This window comes from Crinia signifera, chromosome 2 (genome assembly GCF_055691185.1).
Source record: "Crinia signifera chromosome 2, ASM5569118v1, whole genome shotgun sequence".
NCBI lineage: Eukaryota > Metazoa > Chordata > Amphibia > Anura > Myobatrachidae > Crinia > Crinia signifera.
The window spans coordinates 317,375,010-317,396,087 of NC_139218.1; the positions used below are offsets into that span (position 1 = coordinate 317,375,010).

General features: G+C 44.4%; 1 protein-coding gene across 4 annotated transcripts in view; it reads left to right on the plus strand.

Annotated features, from left to right (window-relative positions):
- CACNB3 (calcium voltage-gated channel auxiliary subunit beta 3) overlaps positions 1-21,078 on the plus strand; it is a 170,854-nt gene that overhangs the window by 132,333 nt on the left and 17,443 nt on the right. For all 4 annotated transcript variants that reach the window (XM_083169062.1, XM_083169061.1, XM_083169063.1 and 1 more), the window contains exons 6-11: positions 4,255-4,274; positions 10,334-10,414; positions 13,864-13,922; positions 14,171-14,280; positions 16,294-16,445; positions 18,682-18,777. In XM_083169062.1, coding sequence (XP_083025188.1) covers positions 4,255-4,274; positions 10,334-10,414; positions 13,864-13,922; positions 14,171-14,280; positions 16,294-16,445; positions 18,682-18,777 — 518 coding nt within the window. The remainder of the gene's footprint in view (positions 1-4,254; positions 4,275-10,333; positions 10,415-13,863; positions 13,923-14,170; positions 14,281-16,293; positions 16,446-18,681; positions 18,778-21,078) is intronic.

Sequence of the window (21,078 nt, forward strand, 5' to 3'; positions counted from 1 at the left end):
CTGGTCCACTTTGCCACGCATACTCGGGTATGGAAACTTTATTTGCGCAACTCTGCGAACCAAAATGGCGGCCATACTATCCTAAAATGGCGTGTGTGTAACTCGACTTCCATACCCATTTACACCGCCCTCTACCCAGGTCCCAGCCGTGTTCTACCCAGGTCAGGACCTGGGTAGAAGTCCCGTGTAAAGGGACACGGCGTTAGGGATTTACACCGCCGAAGATCCGGGTCTGACCCGCCGCTGACCCGGATTTTTCGGCGGTGTAAAAGGGGTATAAGTTAGTACCAGACATTGTACAGAGAAAACTCCAACATCCCACAGTCTAGGGGCCTAATTTAAGGTTGTATGGAATTGAACAGCTGCAAAGAAGCGGCTATGCAATTCTCTGTAATTAAAATTCCAATGCAACAAGAGACATCCGTAGGTGATATACATCCTGCATGTATCTGAAGATCTGAGCATGAAGCCTAAGATCACCATCATTTGTGATTGTTGTAGGCATCGGTCATCCTGTGTAACATGAAACATACTCAGGCTGGCTGTCAGATTTGGACACACTGGTCCAGTAAGTCTGCATCTGTCTACGCAGATTCTGTACTGGTCACAGAAGTGACACATCCCAGTTTTGAAGAATGGTGCCCGGTGCCGGCCTTGGCACCTCAAACGCTACAGCATGTCACTAATGCTGTGGCTGACCGGACAGCGAATGATATCGCACATGAGCTGAATGGTTCTTGCGTCTGCGCAGCCCCGCAACCTTTGGATTTGTATGTAAACCACTGGCTTTACGTACAAATCTGAATTATGCCTTGGGCTGAAACAGCAACAAACCCATTTGCTATTGTGTGCACAAACCAGGAAATGTGTCCGTAATCAACTGAGATGAATCTGACGCTTCATTAATTCTTCTGTTATGCAAATATGAATCCAGACGAGAGTGTTACATGATAAAATAAGCAAATACATGGAAAAGGCCGTCGCAGCCCTGATTTAACCATTTCCATTAGAACACTTTCCACAATACAGCGATAACAATTTACCCAGGTCCCCTTACTCATGCAGAATTAAAGGACCACTGTTTTTGGTTTTGAATAAAAGTATGATGACAGTGCAGGCACAGTCAATTTAGGATCTAGATTCCCCATAGCTTAACTACCGACTATATTCCAGGTCATCATTATTTCAAATTATTTATATATTATTTATTTACGAACAGTTTCTTATATAGCGCACACATATTCTGCAGCGCTTTACAGAGAATATTTTGAACATTCACATCAGTCCCTGCCCCAGTAGAGCTTACAATCTATATTCCCTACCACATGTACACGCACACACAGACATTCTAGGGTTAATTTTGTTGGAAGCCAATTAACCTACCTGTATATTTTTGGACTGTGGGAGGAAACCGGAGTACCCGGAGTAAACCCACGCAAGTACGGGGAGAATATACAAACTCCGCACAGTTAGGGCCATGGTGGGAATTGAACCCATGACTTTAGCGCTGTGAGGCAGTAACGCTAGATAGGTAGGAGGAAGGTAATATGAACAAATGGCAAAGTCAGGCTACGCCAAACATCTCTGGAGGGGGCTACAGATATGGCGGATCATACAGTGGCATTGGAAGAAGTGACAAGTACACCATGACACAGTTTTTATTGAAACTTAAGGGGCACACAGGCATTGTGATTTTAGGCTTTTTTCTAAGGGATCTGTCTAGATCGCTTTTAGAAATGAAGAACAGATGGCACCTGAGTACACCCCATAGCGATAGCCATGTGCGGTCCCACCCATCGCTATCGCTGGTTAAGATCTTGTTTTGCATGCAATGAAAATCTAGTTAGATCGCTTAGCACGTGAGATCACATCATTACGTGTGTACAGAAACAGCAATAGCGATCTACCTTGTAAAATAACTTTTTTGCTTAGCACACATCGCTTTGCAAAAAAGGCTCATTGCTACGTGTGTATGGGCGTTCTAGACACCGGGAAGTTCAAGTGAAATCGCCTACCCTACATCGCTTAGCAAAAGAGGCTATCACAAATCTTATCATGTTTATGCCCCATTACTGAGATTTGAAACCTGTTACTGCTGAAATTACCCTTATGAATTGGGATCATGTTATTTATTAGTATAAATGATTAATTGTATTATATTATTCATTGTTTTATTGCCTGGCAGAAATAATAATAATGGTTGAATTTACTTATACTGTACTTATATGAATAAGCCAGTTAATGTAAAGGTAATCTTTGTTTATATTACTGATTTGATTATAACACTGATACAATTTTGTTTTGAGAATATCCTGGTATATTAATTTGTTGCTTTTTTCAGTGCTGTTTTTTCTTCTGTGTTTACATTAATTATCACGTCCTATAATTATAAAATCGGTCAATAGTTCCTATTAATTGATTACTACAGTATGCTCTTACTTAGTACTGTAGTTACCTACTCTCACGTGAAGTGTGTTGTCCATGTGTATTGACGCATTTCACCATGACTCACCCCATCTTGAAGAATCATTGTAGTCAATCAATGGCCGGGGGGGGGGGGGGGGAGGTCAAATTATGCAAGTAAATAAGAAGTCCCCTGCACCTCCCACTGCTCCTACTCTCCAAAAATCTCCTGGGTAGCCTTATTAAATATCATCAAGTGTGATCTACTCTCCACTCCACTGGCGGGTGTGATATAGCACACCAACAGTTGGGATCCCAACAGCCATTAGCCCGACGTCGGGATCCTGACTGCCCGGACTCAGACAGTGGAGGGGAATGAAACGAAGCCCCTTGTGGGCTCGCTGCGCTGCGGGCACAGTGGCTCGCTGCGCTGGCCACCTATTCTATTCTCCCTCTATGGGGGTCGTGGACCCCCACGAGAGAGAATAGCCGGTGGCCGTCGGGATCCCGAGTGTCGAGGTTTTAACAGTCGGGATGCCGACGTCAGTGTAATGACTGTTGGAATCCCAACTGTCTGTCAGCCATCCGGCATCCCCACTGACTCCCTGGGCCAGATGTACTAAGCCATCAAAAGTGCTAAAGTACCAACGAAATTGCTCGTAACTGCCATGTTACAGGCTGTGTTTAAAAAAAGGACAGGAACCTGTTTGTTGGTACTAGGGAAGCCAATCCCGGGGCATTTTTTCAATCCCGGGATTCGGGATTGAAAAATGCTCAATCCCGGGATTCCCGGGATCCCGGGATTGGCCTCCCTAATAAAAAAAAAAGCGGCCTCTCCCCCAGATGACAATATAAATTTCTCCTAAAGCTGCCCCCCGCACTGTCACTTACGGCGGCGGGGGTTGTGGTGACAGGGCAGCAGCAGGACGGCTATCTCCGGCGGGTGGGCGGAAGGCTGGGGTTGGCACATCGGGCGTCTGTTCGGCTTTTGGACAGTGTGCTGTGCTGACAGGCAGAGCAGCGGCCGGGCTGCACAGCGTGACGTGGTGTCAGGGTTTACGCTGCGCAGCCTGGGCGCCGCCATGCTTGTCAGCACAGCACTCAGTCCCTCCCAAATCCCGACAGCAGCACCGGGGGTAAGAAACAGTCAGCCGGGCAGCATCTGAGCCATATTCTGGTGCTCAGTGCTGCCCGGCTTTAAACCAAAACTAATGGGGTTACTAATCCCGGAATCCCGGGATTGGAAGCTTCAATCCCGGGATTCAAATGCCGGCAATTTTTGGCCAAAATCCCGGGATCCCGCAGATCCCGATCCCGGGATTGGCCTCCCTAGTTGGTACATTATCACTTTCCAAAGCTTAATTCATCTGCTCCCTTTCTTATATGCCCTTAAATACTAAATGATAGTCTCAGCCGTTTTATTATATAGCTTTTTTTATTTAAGTTAACTGCCAGTGTAATATTGCAGTTTTTCTACATTTGAGCCTCTTTGCTCATTTCTGTTTTGACTGAAATGCATAGTAATAGAATCACCTACTGTAGGTCCACTGCTCGGTGATGTCCTCTGTTCTTTACAGTGTATTCATAACTATTGGCACAGACCGTTAAAATTTTTTAAACGTTGATAAAATCACATTTTCACAGCTTCTAAGAAGCTTTTTTAAAATTTATAACTGAGGTTGTTTTTAATCCCATATTTATAGAAACTAAATTCTAAAAATGTAAGCACTAAAAAGATCACAATTGATGAGATTTCTTGTAATTATGATCTTCATTAAGTAAGTTACCCTCAAGTTTACATTATAAATCTTCTAATGCTTCTCAATATTAATGCTCTTTTTCCCCAATAAGCAAAACAGAAGCAAAAACAGGTAAGTTTGTTATGGTTATAGCATGTTAAAAATAGATAAAAAAAATAATGTTAAGAAGATATATATTACATTAAGTAAATTGTGCTTATATCATCCTTAGGTTAAGTTATGAGGTAGTGAATATAGTTGTAGTTTGCATTGTACACATATATTATGAATGCCAGTCGCTAGCACTGATTTTGCTTTGACTGTAAATAATTTGTTTTGGAGCTGGATCACCAATCCGAGGCACTCCTGCAAGCATTTTGCGGCACTCCAGGGTGCCTAGGCACACAGGGGCAGATGTATTGAGCCTGGTGAAGAAGTGGCGTAACTAACATTTTTGTGCCCCCCCCTCCCCCGCCACTAAAACTTGTGCGCCCCCCCCCCTCTTCTTACCCCCTCACCGCTGCATGATCTACCGCCACTGGCCTGCCGGGACCAGCAGAACCTCCTGTCTGCAGTCCTGTTGCTTTTCCTGTTACATTTCAAATATCACTTGCAAAATGGCCACCGCCTTACAGCAGACAGTTATTTAATTTATTTAATAACAGTCTGCTGTGAGGGGGCGGCCATTTTGTGAGGGGTATTTGGCGTAACAGATTTGGTGGTGGTGGCCCCATTACCAGCAATAGCTTCCACAGACCCCGTGGTGCGACAATACTTACCCAGCGCCTCCAAGCCACCGCGGGATCTGCGGTTACACCACTTTGGTGAAGGGATAAAGGGGAAGGTGATAACGCACCAGCCAATTAACTCCTAACTGTAATTTTTTCAAACATAGCTGATTGGCTGGTACATTATCACCTTTTACTTTATCTCCATTTTATCTCTTTACCAGGCTTAATACATCTGCCACACAGTTTGGAAAAAAAGTGCCATAGGCTAAAGCGGTTAGTACCACCAAGTTGCCAACTTCCAAAATGAGGTAAATCTGCCAGCTTGGTGGCTGTGGCTACCGTCACATATGGAAGAGATATATGAACATATCTGCTGAACTCTCTCTTCATAGATTTGGGGAGCCTTACTATTATGAGTATCTCCCAAAAGGGGATGCAGTTACAATCCCGGCAGTCGGTATCCCGGCGTTCAGAATCCCGACGCCGGAATCCCGACCGCCGAAATGCCGACCGCCGAAATGCCGACACATTCTCCCTCCGTGGGTGTCCACGACACCCCTGGAGGGAGAATATATTAGTGTGCCGAGCGTAGCGAGGCACCGGGCCCGCTGCGTGGCGAGCGCAGCGAGCCCGCAAGGGGGGGCGTTCCACGTCCCCCCCTTGTCGGCATTTCGGCTGTCGGGATTCCAGGCGTCAGGATTCTGAACGCCGGGATCCCGACCGCCGGGATTCAATACTGAATCCCCCAAAAGCTTGTGTTTTCAGGGGATATGCTGCAAGTATTTACGGTATTCAAAATAAGAGAGAGTTAATTACATAGAGGTTTCTGTTTTGGAAAGGGTAAGAGCATGCAAGTCCAAATGCGACTATATCTAGCAATGTTTAGCAAACTACCATGTGTCTTACACAGTACTCTTATCTTGTCTGTATCTGTGTACTTGTCTGCGTCTTTTCTCTGTGATGGCTTAATTGGGCATTACTAGGTGGCAACGGGCATTTCCAACTAAGAGAAATAGGTGTTTAGCCAAAGTTATATGTCCTATTCAACAACACATAACATTTTCAGACATACTGAAATCTTATGCACCAATCATGAGGAGGGTCTAAGAGATAGTGATCCTGGTTGCTCTCTCAACTGGAGGTTCTCTTGCATTGATACATATAACTCAATGTAGTTAGGATATCTATAGACTATAGTCACTAAGACAACAGTGACTATGTAGACATATTAAAGCTGCAACAAATGTTAGACTGTTGGTGCTCACACTGTGTGTCATGGCACCCTGGGATGCCTCTGGACACTTGGAGGGTTGTCTCGGGTTGGTGGTCCAGGACCACTGAAAATTATTTGTGGTCATAGTAATAAGCAAAACCAGTGCTGGTAGCTACTAATTATAAACTACTGTATGTGTATGAACAGAAGTGAACTCTGACCCTCCCCACATAATTAAACCTAAGGATGACATATCAACACAATCTACTTCATTTAATATTTTCTCCTACATTTCTCAATAAGAAACGTTTGGCCTAGGAGTGCCACAAATTTGATACTCTAGGGCGCTGTGATTCAGAAAAGTTACTGAGAGGCGATATTAGTGTCCAGAATCACATTTCACTATATTACTTAGGGTGAATTGTTATGCAGCACCCCCGGGGACAGAGGCTCACACCCAGTTGACTGCACATGTGCCACTGCCATTGGATTTAGCCGGAAAAATTCAATGATGAGTAGGCCTCTAATACCACTTTTACACCAAAACTGCCAGGTCGCATCTGGGTTTTTGGACTTGGCTCGATGCGGCCCGGCAGTTGTCCCATTTTACACCAGCGTCCCCTTCGCCGGCTCTGAGCTTTTTATATTTTATAAGTTTTATATATTTAATAAAATAAATATAAGGGTAAAAACATTTTTAAACAGTGTTATATTTAGTATTGGCCTATACACTATCACAACATTAAAAACACATGCACAATAGGATTAATGGTATTCTTACAACCACAGTAACAGTAATCACGGTATAAATTAGCTCCCACAACATGGGCAAGTGCTTCCGTTGCCTGCAAGGACCTGTCAAAGCATATACAGCCCTTATGCTGTTTGAATACAGAACAGCTGATTTCCCACAGTCTTTCAGTATTAGATATGGTGATGTTATTAAGGGTTATATCATTTTATTATGTAACCAGACCCTTAAAATATTGAGAGCTACAGTACTGTATTTACGTAAAACACACATGGCACAGGGTATAGCAAATGCTGATTTAAGGCAGCTTACCTGCCAGATGAAATCCATTCACATACAGCTTATTATGATGTTTTATTTATATGGCACCACAAGTACCATTTATAGGGGGAAGAACATTCAACAAATTAGAAAGGGCATGTTTAGCAAGCTTTGTAATACCCATTACACATAAAGCCACAATGACAATTACACATAAGGCCACACATGATGCCCATTGCATACTATATAACACACCGTGATGCCCATTGCATACTATATAACACACCGTGATGCCCATTGCATACTATATAACACACCGTGATGCCCATTGCATACTATATAACACACCGTGATGCCCATTGCATACTATATAACACACGGTGATGCCCATTACATACTATATAACACACCGTGATGCCCATTGCATACTATATAACAAACCGCAATGCCCGTTACACATTTGACACATAAGTGCCACTTACCTACATGCTCGATGCCAGGGGCTTCATGCTTGATGCCAAGGGGGACTGAAATTGCTCATTGCCAAGGGGGACTGAAATTGATTGTTGCCAAGGGGGACAGAACTGTGCAACAGCCCGCTCTCAGCTCCCCGCCACTATTTTCAATTCAATGAACCACCAGCTCCCCTGCCCGCATCTCCCCCGCTCGCTCCCAGGGCGGCAACAGAAATCATGGGGCCACACACACTGATATTTGTGGGGCCCATCAAGCACAGTAGTGGTGTGGAGCAGGGAGGGAGTAATAGTGCGGAGTAGGGAGGGAGGGTGGGAGTGATAGTGGGGAGCAGGGAGGGAGTGAATTTTAAATAGCAGCACGTCTCCTGGACACAGCGGGGAGTCGGGAGTGGGCGGGCGACCGGAGCTTGTACTCCGCTGGCTCCGCCCTCGCTATGCCCCTGCTCGTAGGAACTTACATTCTAAAGGGAATGGAGGGACGGGAGGCTGGTAGATTAAATGAAGAGGGAAGTTTTAAGGGCTGGTTTGTTGGACACCATAAATCAGCTAGACAATAGATATGATCACATGGCATTGTTGTAGGTACTAGCCGCAGTGTGATGCTGGAGACATTTAAAGTGGGCGTGTTGGTCCTTTTTACAGACAGATGCAGGGAAGGGCTCAAAGCAGACATCGTGGCTACAGACTCAGGCCCCTGTGTGTTATCTTTTCAAAAACTATCATTATAAATTGATTAATAAATAAATAACTAAATACATCGAGGTGATTTGGTAAATTGTGACCAATCGGCCTGTTAAATCGGACCAAATCGCCTCTCCCTGTCATGCCGTCGGGTCCGACCACCCGTTCCTCCAGGCGGCGAGGCGGGCAGGAAGCAGTGATGCATGCGATCCATCACAACGGATCGCATGTGTCCCCGCCGCCGGGAAGGTCCTCGCACTCTGTCGGGTGTCCGTACACTGCTGCGAGACGTGGCAGGCAGTGTATGGGCACCTTAACTCTTCTCTTTCCATATGAGTGATGCGTGTTTAAATAGTATAAAGAGGCATCATCTTACAATGAGGGAAATTTACTAAGATAGGAGTTCTATTTCAGATGGGATGTTGCTGTGGGCAACCAATCAGATTCTATCTGTTATCTTCTAGAAGGTGCTAATTAAATAAGAAGTAGCTTCTGAATGATTGCCCATAGCATCAGCCCATGTAAAATAGAACTCTTATCTTAGTAAATTCCCCCAATGAGAAATAAGTAAACGTTTCCATGCATTGTGATCTCCCAGATCATTCACTGGTATAGGTTATCCAGCTGATAGAGTAGAAAGATACAGTAGAAACATGTAACATGTAAACTTAATTTGTGTACATTGTGGGATTTATATGAAACATTTGTACTGGATATAAGATGTTTTATAGTCTGGAGAGAACCCAATTACAGGAGTGATAGAAACAACAGAGCTCACACTTTTTCTGCGTTCCCTGCTCTGCCTTTATGGACAGTTTGTATTACTGTATCAGTGCAGTTGGGATGCGGTCATTTGGTGTACAGCATTATGGTAGACAGTCCTTAGGTCGACACCAGTATGTCGACATGGTAAAAGGTCAACATAGGAAAAGGCCGACATGTTCTAGGTGGACAGGTCAGGTACTTGTGTAGTTTCACGGCGCCGTGCGTCTGAGTCCCCTTGCGGGGCTCGCTTCGCTCGCCCACACTGCGGGCTCAGTGGCTCGCTACGCTCGCCATGCTATTTAAAATCAACTTCATGCCAACGTGGATAGTGGAGGTATGAACTATCCATGTTGGCATGGAGTTAAGTTACTTTTTTTTAACATAGTTTGTGGCGAGCGTAGAACCCTAAAGTAGCACGGCGCCGTGAAAGTACCACAGGTCATTAGTTCGACAGGTCATAAGTTCGACAGTGTCTAGGTCGACAGTCAAATGGTCGACATGGGGGTTTTCACTATTTTTTTTAGCAGACATGTGCCGACATGCGGTATTTCATGCCCTACCATCCACTAGGGCGTGGTGGGAGAATAAAATAGTGTGTTGAGCGCAGCGATGCACCGTGCCCGACGCATTGCGAGTGCAGCGAGCGATGCGAGGGGATGTGGTAAACTTTAAACTGTGTCCATGTCGACTGTGTTGACATTCAGGTAAAAAACTGGGGAAAACCCCATGTCAACTGTTTCACTGTCGACCTAATGACCTGTCGAACTAACGACCTGTCAAACTAATTACCTTTCGACCTAGAACCATGTCTACCGTTTCCCACGTCGACCTAGACCCATGTCAACCTTTTCCCATGTCGACCTAATGGTGTCGACCTAATGACTGTCGACCATCATGCTGTAGACCATATGATCCCAACCCGTGCAGGGAATGTATGACTGACTGAGGAAAAGAACAGGGAAAGAGGGTCCATATTCAGGAGTTATAGAAATATAGTACATACCTGTAACATGCTTTTCCAGGGTGCTGTTACTTTCTGTTGTTTTTATATTTTATTTTATTTTATTTTGATATGCAGTGAAATCTGCTCAATTAAATCAATGCAGAGTTCACTGTAGCTATGCCTATGTTATAGTCAGTTTTGAATGTAGACTGCTTCCAGACCAATATTAATTATGTGCTGTAACCATAAAACACTAATTGCAATGGCAAGATGCTGGCAGGCTTTCCATGAAGCACTTAGCACACATCTGTTAATTTGTAGAATATTACAGCAATATTCCATCTGCTAAAGGAATCTTTTTGCCTTTCAGACAGAGCACGTTGCCCCATATGATGTTGTTCCATCCATGCGCCCAGTGGTTCTTGTCGGCCCTTCCCTCAAAGGATATGAGGTAAATAGGAGAGGAGAGAAAGGGATGCAGGTTTTTTTGGTTGTTGTTGTAGAATTACAATTCTAAAGATAATACAAATGATGTAACTAATGGGTTTTCAATTTTATTATTTATCATTTGAATGTTTGCCATATAATATTTTTTGTTACATTTTTCACCCACCAGAACATCTGTCATACTGTTGTGGTAAAAAAGGTTTGTATGGGGAACTGAAATTGTATAAGAAGGGATTACAGGGGAACAGCATTTCAATATCATGCCACTGTGTACAGGTGCCCATACACAGGTGCGATTTGGCCTATTTTCATCCGATTTGGAAGGATCGAATGAATATATTGAATGAAAACTGGCCAAATTGGAGGTGTTTAGGCCAAACCCCCCCACACACACACACCCCATACACAGGTCTGACTTTAAGTTGGACCTGATTCCCCTAAAATCCCCCGGCAGCGGTAGTGTCAGGGGTCAAGAGATTTAATTTGAATAGGAGTTTTGAAATCCCCTGCCAGCCCGCTGCTACTGCAGCCTCTCTTTCCAGCTGCCAGCGGCGGGGGAAGGATTTGGGGGTTCTCGTAGGTGCAGAGTGGGGAGAGCATATCTCCTGGTTGGCGCATTCCTGATCTGGGGTGCGCGGCACCACTGGCACACACCTATCGCCCTGTTCAGATGCGATGCATCACGGGTGCTAAAAAGCATCCGTGATGTGCCACTGATGGGTCCAACCTACAGGATCCGATCAGATACGCACGAGAACGTGCATAAGATCTGACCTGCTGTCAGTTTTCATCCTATAAATTGGGCCGATCCATCCGAATTGGATGGAAACAGGCCAAATCGGACCTGTGTGTGGGCACCTTTAGACAGCAGGTTGGATCTGATGCACATTCCAGTGCGCATCACACACACAGTGCTGATAGTGGTGCCAAGAGCGGGGGGGGGGGGTGGTGGATACTCTTTTACCGGTCCTTTTGAAGTGGGTCAGTTGGTGCTTGTCCACCTCCTTTTACCTCTTCCTGTAACGGGCAGCAGTGCAGCACTCTTGAAAGGGAGAGAAGAATTTTCTGCTTCTCTTCAGCCCAGCAGAAGCTGCTGGTGTCAGGCCGGGAACAGTGCCTACATTCTCAGTCCTCTCTCAGACCTACTTACTGCATTAGGGAACACCATTGTGTGACTTTCTAACAACCTGAAATCTTGTGACTAATAATTCTTGTCACTAGTTCTCACAGCATAGCTCCCAACATGACCCTCTCCAGGAGGGACACAGTGCTCTGCTCCTGGACTTCCCGCTTAGGGGGGTATTCAATGTTTAGGTTACGGTGGTCGATCTTGCTCGACCGCAGTGAGCCTGTCCGGTTCTTTGTCAGCTCGACCGAGAACATTCAGGCGGGATTCAATGTCCCGCCTGCTGGGGAGTGAGAAGGGGGCGTGGCCACGAGTTGCGGCCAGGAAGAGGCGAGCTGCAGCCGGCAGCTAGTGAAGTCGGTCTCGTTCTGCCGAGAAACCCTGCTCAATGCTGTTGGGGAAGACAGCATTGAATAGGGCCCGGCGGCCATCTCCTCCATGGGGAGATGGTCGCCGGTTATTGAATACCTTAATGTATGATTGCCATCACCCTGTGTTGAGCAGGTAAATTGCTAAGTAAGGTGCTTCAAAACAGGAGATGGCAATTGCAAATTAAGAGGGAAGTGAAGGAGCAGAGCATTGTGTTCCTCCTGGAGAAGGTCACGTTGGGAGGTATGTCACAGGTCTCAGTGTCTCCCCCGCCTGCTCCATGAAAATGCCAGCATAGTCTAACATTGGTTCCCATCCTCGGCCCTTAACCCTTTGAGTGCATCTCTGTGAGAGATGTGCAAAATATCCGCTAAAAATGCCAGCGTCGCTTACTTTTATATAAATTCAAATTAAAAAAATGTGTAGAAAAAATATTTATATCCTATATAAGGTAACATTATAGGTCATTATGATGAATAAAAATGTTTGTTTGGCAATTTTCACATCAATTTTGACAAATTCATTTGGCACTCATAGGGTTAAGTCTTCTCACAAAATAGCAAGTGAAATAATTATCTCAACCTGTGATCTTTTTAAATGTATCAGTAATGAGTGCACCTGTGCACCTGCCGGGTGACCTGAAAAACGTGAACTGTAGGGAGTCCTTGAGGACTGAGTTTGGGAATCTATTATTATTATTATTATTATTGTCATGATTTTGCCCTTTTATTAATTCACTACATAACACTTGTTCCAGGACTTCAAATATCCCTAAAGTGTATTACTATCCGGGTGTTGGAGAGCTACTCACAACTTAGTGATTCAGGATAACATTTAATAGATTTAACAGAATTCATATATTTTATTAATGGGAATCCAAAGAGAAGGAGCAAGACATAGCTGAGTAAAGTGGTGTTTGCCAACTTCGCTCCTCAAGGCAGACCAAGGAGTATATTTACTAAAGTGTGGGTTTCTAGAAGTGGAAATGTTGCTCATAGCAACCAATCAGATTAAAGCTATTCTAGAAGGTGCTAGATAATAGATAACTAGAATCTGATTGATTGCTATGGACAAAGTTTCCACGTCTATACTGTCCAGATTTTAGTGATATACAGTACATGCTTGAGCATTGATGGTTAAATCCAAATAACTGTGGTACTAGTTAAGTCACCTGTGCTCAGTATGGCTACCTTTATAAACTGGACTTTTGTTGTGCCTTGATGTCTGAGTTTGGGAACCACTGGACTAAAGGGATCATTCTCACACAGGCTTCATTTAATATAGCGGGTATTTAATATAGCGGCCATTTCCGACATTAATAGGTACAATGTCATTCGACCTGTTCAATATGGGGTCCGTTCTTCTGACTGGCGGAATATATTCAGAAAGTCCCGGCATCGGCGAAAACAAGCGCCGATAATTGGAAACGGCCGCAGATTCAACAATCCAGCGGCGGTTTCCGACAATAAAGGTTCGCCTTCATAGGGAGGTAAACCTGTTGCAGGCGAGTCCTGGCAGAGATTGAATAATGTTGGCAGATGTTTCCACCAGGCGGAAATAGCAGTCGGGATAAATCATCCCCCATTATCTGCTGCTAAATGAACCACAACTCAAATACATACTATTTCAAAAGCATACAGTGAAATAGTTAACTGTATGAGTACGACAGAAGAATGAACTCCAGAAAGTGTGTCTGTAAGGAGAACGGGAGGCTTTCAAGCCAACTGGCAGCCGCAGTGCGATGCACAAAAATTAATACTATTATAACCTGACAACTTTCCAAATGTGTCATCAATTTAAATCCAGTTATACCAGCAATTTATGTGCCTCAATGCAGTGTCCACATATACATTTAGCAGATTGTCTTATTGTTATTCATACAATTCTTCTTCTGTTTATCAGCTGTGTCTGAGAATAACGGTATTTCACCTCTTCCCTGTTTCCTGCCTGTAACATAGGTGACGGACATGATGCAGAAAGCTCTGTTTGACTTCATGAAGCACAGATTTGATGGCAGGTGAGAGCATCACTTTTTGGCATATCACTTGACTGGTCTCTACATCAATGCTACTACAGTAGTTTAGTGAAAACCTCCAGGAAATGATGCACTGCTGGCCAAATGCTCATCTATATAAACTCCAAACTGAGTTCCAGTGCTGTCAATTATTTTATCAATAATGATTCAATAGTTGCATTGTATTTATCAAAAGTTGCATTGTAAACCGCTAAGGAATGAGCATGTGATCTTCATATTGTTCTTTGCAGGATCTCAATCACTCGGGTAACAGCTGACTTGTCTCTGGCCAAGCGCTCTGTACTCAATAACCCAGGAAGGAGAGCCATTATAGAGCGTTCCAGCACCCGCTCCAGCATTGGTGAGAACACAACTTTGTCCATTAAGAGAACGAAGATCTTACTAGATTCAGTGAAGGGGACATTGGTTTCATTGTTAACGCTTAAAGGAATTTGTCAAAATAGGTGTGAAAATTGGCCAACAAACCGTTTTATTAATGCTTTGAGCGCCAACGTTGCTGTGAGCGATCCTCAAAATATACGATAAAAATGTCAGCGCCGCTCACAGCGACTGTTCTTTTTTGGGTGAAATATTTAACTAAACTTCAATGAATTGGCTTGGCTGTATTCGGATTTATTTATACTTAAAGAAAAGTTGCTGTGAGCAATGCTGGCATTTAAAGAACAGCTGCTGTGAGCAATACTGGCATTTTTACCGGATATTTTGAGGATCACTCACAGCAATGTTGGTGCTCAAAGGGTTGAAGTATATGTTTAATTCATGACTAAGAACTCTTGGAAGATACAGTAATAGCCAGTCATCTTCTAACTTTCATTTTATAGATTGTTCGAAAAATGACAATTAGGAGCTGACTTTGTTGGTACTTTATCTCGGTCGACTTTCTCCAAGTCTTAGTACATAGACACCATAAATCTATATGCATATATAAAAAGTCTATGAACAACTACACTCCTAAACTGTTAGTTGGATAGACTAGGCTCCAGATTTAGCAGTTAGGATAAGAGGTTGATAGATAATAAATCAAAAACAATCCTGGGGCTCTAATCCTGCGGCAGCACTGAACAGCATGGGTTTATAAAAGATACATGAAAAGTTGAATCTGATTGGTTGATATGGGCAGCATCTCTCTTTACTTTAGTAAATATTCTCCATTAGAATTTGACGGCAGATAAGAAACGCTTGGCCCATCTAGTCTGCTACCATAATGTACTTATCGGTACTTGTGTATTATCACAGCGCCCGATTTTACTACATACGCAAACGTAGTAAAATCGCATCGCATGCCGTTATGGCATGCGATGCGATTTTGACACTTTTAATGGCATTTAATGTACTATACTATTAAATGACATATAATGTAATTTATTAAGGCCCCCCCCCCAGTATCGACGTGACCCCGAAGCGTGGCGAGCGCAGCGAGCCCCACGAGGGGCGGCGGTACGCATCCAACCGACCTTTTCATACTCTCACTATCCACGTCAGCGTGGAGTTGATTTTATATAGTGTGTCGAGCGCAGCGAGCCCCGCGAGGGGACGCGTATTATGTTACATGTACAGTATAACGCATGCGCTCGCCACGCTTCAGGGTCGGTGGCTCACCACACTATATAAAATCAACTCCACGCCGACGTGTGTAGTGGGGGTATGAAAAGGTTGGTCGGTCGGACGCATACCGCCGCCCCTCGCGGGTCTCGCCACGCTTCGGGATGACGTGGATAGTGGGGGGCCTAAATAAATGACATGATATGTAATTTAATGGTATAGGACATTAAATGCCATTATTATAGGTTCAATCAGAACCGATATCGCATCGCATGCCATACAATAATAATTTTTTATCGCACAGTATCTTTTTAATGGATTCACTGACACAGAGCAGTGAATACATTATATAGGAAAATCGCATCGCATGCCATACAATTATGGCATGCGATGCGATTTCACTACCGTGAATAGCCCACTACGCAAATGCCGTAGTGGGCGCCGTGATAATACACAAGTACCTACTTATCTCTAGTGGAAGTATCTCAAAAGTGCCAGAGGCTGTCCTGCGCTGGGAGCCTCACGGCCTTTCTTGGTACTGTGTCTGCAAGTATTACAGAAGGTAGATATGCAGTGAGCCCAGACATAGATATGGGGCTGGCTGTTGGTAAATGCAAACCGTATGTAGGAGGAATCTGGTGGATGGTTTATACTTCCAGTGTTTCTTATATGTGACTTCAGATTTGAAATAATACACATTTTTTAAATATTAAATAGTTTCATTTCTATGGGAGAGGTTACATATTGCGCCAAATCCTAAAATGATGGACTTACTATATTCCTTATTTAAGCATAATATCCTATTTTGCAGCTGAGGTACAAAGTGAAATTGAGAGGATATTTGAGCTGGCCAAGACTCTCCAACTAGTTATCCTGGATGCGGACACAATCAACCATCCCACTCAGCTGATCAAAACATCCCTGGCGCCAATCATCGTCTATGTCAAAGTTTCTTCCCCTAAGGTGAGAAAGGTGTAATAGACATGAATCATCATTTATATACCGGGGTACAGGGGAAATTCCTAGTGGCCTCACTGCCTACAAGCCCTTCCCCTCTCCTGATGTCAGGCTTCAGAGTGTGCAGTTAAGTATGCAATAACAAAGAGGGAAAAGGAGGCTGGCTGCAGGAAAGGAGAGGGCCCTTCCCCTCATGTCTTTCCTAGCTCCACCTCTCTGACACAGTCCTCCTACTGTTGCTGATCTGACATCCATGACATGAAAACTTGAAGCAGTGGAGCTTTGTAGCCTGATAGTAATTACTGTCACCCCACACCCAAAGCTCTCCTTCCCAGGCTGATATGATATTAGAGGTTGCATTCTTCTATAAAGTATGCAGTACTGTGGGGTAGATGTATTATAGCAATGCTTGTTCCTGCTTCACCTCATTAACGAACAGGAAGGGACACCGACAAGATGTACTAATAGCTTGCCCGCCGAAGCGGGGGAGCGCAAACTCCCCCTTCCGGCGATGTCCCCCTCCTGGAGACAGCGCATCACTTCAGACTGATGCGCTGTCTCTGCCTGCCCAGCCAGCTCACTGGGTATGCGTGAGATTTCGCTACTCATGCGAGATCTCTAACACAGCTTGGAGCCAGCAGCAGGGACAGCACTGTCCCTGTTGTAGGTATAGGGCATTGCCACCTGCAGCTGTCGAATTGGATAGTGGCAGGGGCGGAATGGTCAGGGCTGCTGACCGTTCATACATTTGCCCTGCATATCGGCCTTCTATAATTTAGATAGCAGCTTCTTACATTTAGATAGCTGCTTCTTACATGGCGAAGAATCAGTATCAGTGCACATAACGTGCGCTGATACCCCTTCTCCCTCCTTATCGCCGCATAATACATCTACCCCTCTGTGACATAAGGTGTATAAGGGGAACTATTGTGTGGCATAATGTGTATAAGAATACTGCTGTGTGGCATTCTAAGGGTGACTTAATCAGTACCTGATTTATTTTGATTTAACCTGTGCACAGCTATAGATATCCTTTAAACTTGCATTATGAAGCTGAGTACACACCTAAAGATATTTTTGCAGATCAATTGATCTGCAGACATATCGAGCAGTGTGTTCACACACTGCCCGATAAGTCTTGATAGATGTCACAACTGGTGATACAGAAAGGGTTAACTGTGATAGGTGCGCACACAGTGCTCTCCAGCAGCCTATTTCAATTCGAGGTGTTATTCTCAAACCACCTTAACAGAACATTAGGAAAGTACAAAATAAATGAATTGAATGAATTCATTTATTTTGTACTTTCCAGATGTCACAACTGGCCAAGCATTTACATGTGCTGCCCAGTTGCGCTGTCAATCACTGCCAGCTTGTGCTGTAAGTGTATGGGTAGTCGGCGGATCGCCTGAACACCATACATAATGATTTATGAGCCCCTCCTATGAGAAGGGGCAGCAAGGTTGGCTTTAGGGGGCGTGGATGGTGGGGAGATGGGTGGGTCAGGGGTGGTGAATGCATCATTGTGGCTCCACCTCCTGCTATACAGCACCGTAAAAACGGGCATTGCGTAGTGGGGGACAGGGTGATGATGACACGATTCAGCGCAAATTGCATTACTGGATCCCCTTCAGCCTTCCTATTTGGAATTGGGCAACCAAGGGGGGGATTGGGCAACTTGCCCAACATTCCTGGGGGCTGAGAGGGTCACTAGATTTTTGGGGGCCTTTGACTGTTCCAGGTGGGTACACAAGTATTCTGGGCAGACAGCACAATGTGCTAAACCGCTTATATGTCTGACGCTATATATCTGTGAAAGACGTTGGTCACAGACATATGGCTGGTATACACTAGCCGACAAAGCAGCAATATAACGGACATTATATTGAACGGCCCATATATAAGTAGGCCAATGTGTAGCTTTTAGGGTGCCTTCGGGAGGGAGTTTGGGAACTGGTATATGCATATTCTGATACATTAGCCGGAGAATTTTGCTTTGAACTAGCAACGGATTTTTGTTCTCATGCTAAGTAAGAGCTCCACAGCCGTGGGCAGCTGCCCAAATATTAAGATCAATCAAGGTTTATAGATTTGGTGCCAGCAAACTGACTCTTGTAATGGAGACAGAGCGATAAAGCTTAATTTGGCCTTTTGTACATTGGTATAATGGATACATGTATCTCTGTGCCAGACAGCTGAACCGAATTCTGTGTCATCAGCAATGTGCGCTTATTTCTTCCAGGTGCTGCAGAGACTTATAAAATCTAGGGGGAAATCTCAAGTTAAACACCTCAATGTCCAGATGCTGGCAGCTGACAAGTTGGTACAGTGTCCTCCGGTAAGAATGTGAAGGGGCGAATACTGTGTGTTATCATACATGCCCTATTCTATGGGACGTAACCTTATCCTGTGGGTAGGTGTGAGCAGGGTGGAGCTCAGAACTAAAATTCATTAACAAGTGAAGAATATTTGACATATTGTGAATAAAGCAATATTTAGTTCTTAATTATCACAAGTGGGTGGTAATTTGGGCCTGAGCTAATGTGTATACAGATACTCGGTCGGGTTTAGGTCTCAACATACTTTTGGTGCATGCAGCAAATACCGTTATTGGGTACTTTGCACATGGGCTGGACCTGTAATGTGCATGTGCAGTATTGGTTTGCAATGGTGGACGCAGTACGGCATTAAACTATCAGCGATTGACATTCTGATGCCGTTTAGGGGCTGGGAGGGGTCGGCAATGGCCTCAAGTTCCCAAACTGGTGGTCTGTCACTGCCATTAAGGGACAGAGCCAGGATCTCCATCTGAGAACAGAGATTTCATGACCTCTTGCTCACACATGCGGCAGCTGGCTTGCCAGTGGGTCACACAGCCGACTGATGTGTCGTAGTTGATCCGATGCTGCGTTCTAGAATGCTGTTCGGATCAGTAATGTATTCAGGACACATGACGCCTGCTGCTGTACTAACATATTAGTGCTGTCACTGCTGCTTCCATGTAAGCAGCAGCGATAGCTCCTCCAATCAGGCGTATTGTGCAAAAATATACAAATGCTACAGCCACCTGGATTTGTCCTGAGCCGCCCACCGGCAGCTTGGCAAGTCCTAATGGCTGCTTACAAAGACACAGTGTCACTCGCAGATAAGTGGATTATCAGGCTTTAGCGTAGCCCTATGGCTGTGCAGCATGGCCACAGGAGATGGAGGAACCACTGATGTAGGATGACAATCGCTACGAAAGCATCGGGTTGTGTTACTTCAGGCCCTTTGTATCATCCTTTCATCAGGGCCTGTAGCTATTCTACACCACATGTGTCAGGAGACTGAGAAACCACTATTGTACATTAAATGGAATGCATGAACATATCTGCTGTAAAGGCACTGATTACAGATATGGAAATATGCAGTGTTCAGGTGCATATCAATTATGCAAATATTTTGTATGAATATTCATATTTCTAGAAGATCAAGGTTTTTGACAGACATATTTATTTTGATAGTCATTTAATCTGAACGTTGAAGGCTGAGTTGTGGGAGCGTGGCTTTAGAGATTCAGGGGTGGATGCAGTTGAGAACACACACATTGACAGCGACATGCAGTACACATGCACAGCCCAGAAGAAATCCTCATTGCTGGCATGCAAATAACAGGGGTAGATGTATTGGAGAAATGTGCCATGGCAACCAATCAGCTGCTACCCATATTTTATAAGATGAACTTGTTAAATGCAACTTTAAAGCTGATTGGTTACCACTCCTATCACTGCTGCATATATCTACCCCAGAGTGGGATGGCATATATATTTGTGAAAGACGCCGATATTAGTTGAGGCGGATTCTGCAATGTACGGGTGGTTCATGGTGCTGTGTGTGTTAGTGGAGTGTCATATGTGTTTTCCAGAATGCGGCTGGGATCTCTTTTGTACCACACAGCCACAGGGGCCATGTATTAAGAAAGTTACACGGGAGATTCTCCACCAGGCAGGGGCTGCTTAGGGCGTAAATGTTGCATCGATAGTAGAGAGATTAACTCCACCAAGATAGTTGAGCAATGCTCAGATAAGAAAAGTGGGCATAGCAAGGAATACACAAGAGGTATGCTTAAACTGGTATTTGCATCTTTTTGCACCGGAGAAACCATGAGTAATCACTATACTTACATACATTGTTGGTGCTTAATTATGTGAGCGTGTGCAGGATCTGCAGTGCACATGTGGAGATCTGGTCCTGTGATGTTGCTTGCAGTGCTGAAGCCAGTGGTTGCACTGTTGGACGCAGTTACACTGCCCCTAGCAGCGTGACTTTGTAGGACATCCTGAGTAACCTGAGGGTTATCCAATGTCCAATACTCAGGCAGTTGATCCAATGCTGTGTCTATGGACAGGCGCAGCAGAGGGTCAGAGAAGCCTGTAGCCGGTTCTTTTCACTTAAGTTTCAAGCAGATTTGCCAAATTTTGCACAGCAGCTCTTTTATTAGCGTTCATCTCTGAATCAGCCCCATAGTTACTTATTAACTCCAAGAAGTGAGACAACAATTTAATTGAAATTTCCCTTTAGAAATGAAAGCTATTGTACAGTAACCAGTAATCTACCTGTATAACACTGGGCAGGGAAACACTTGCAACTCAAGTGCATG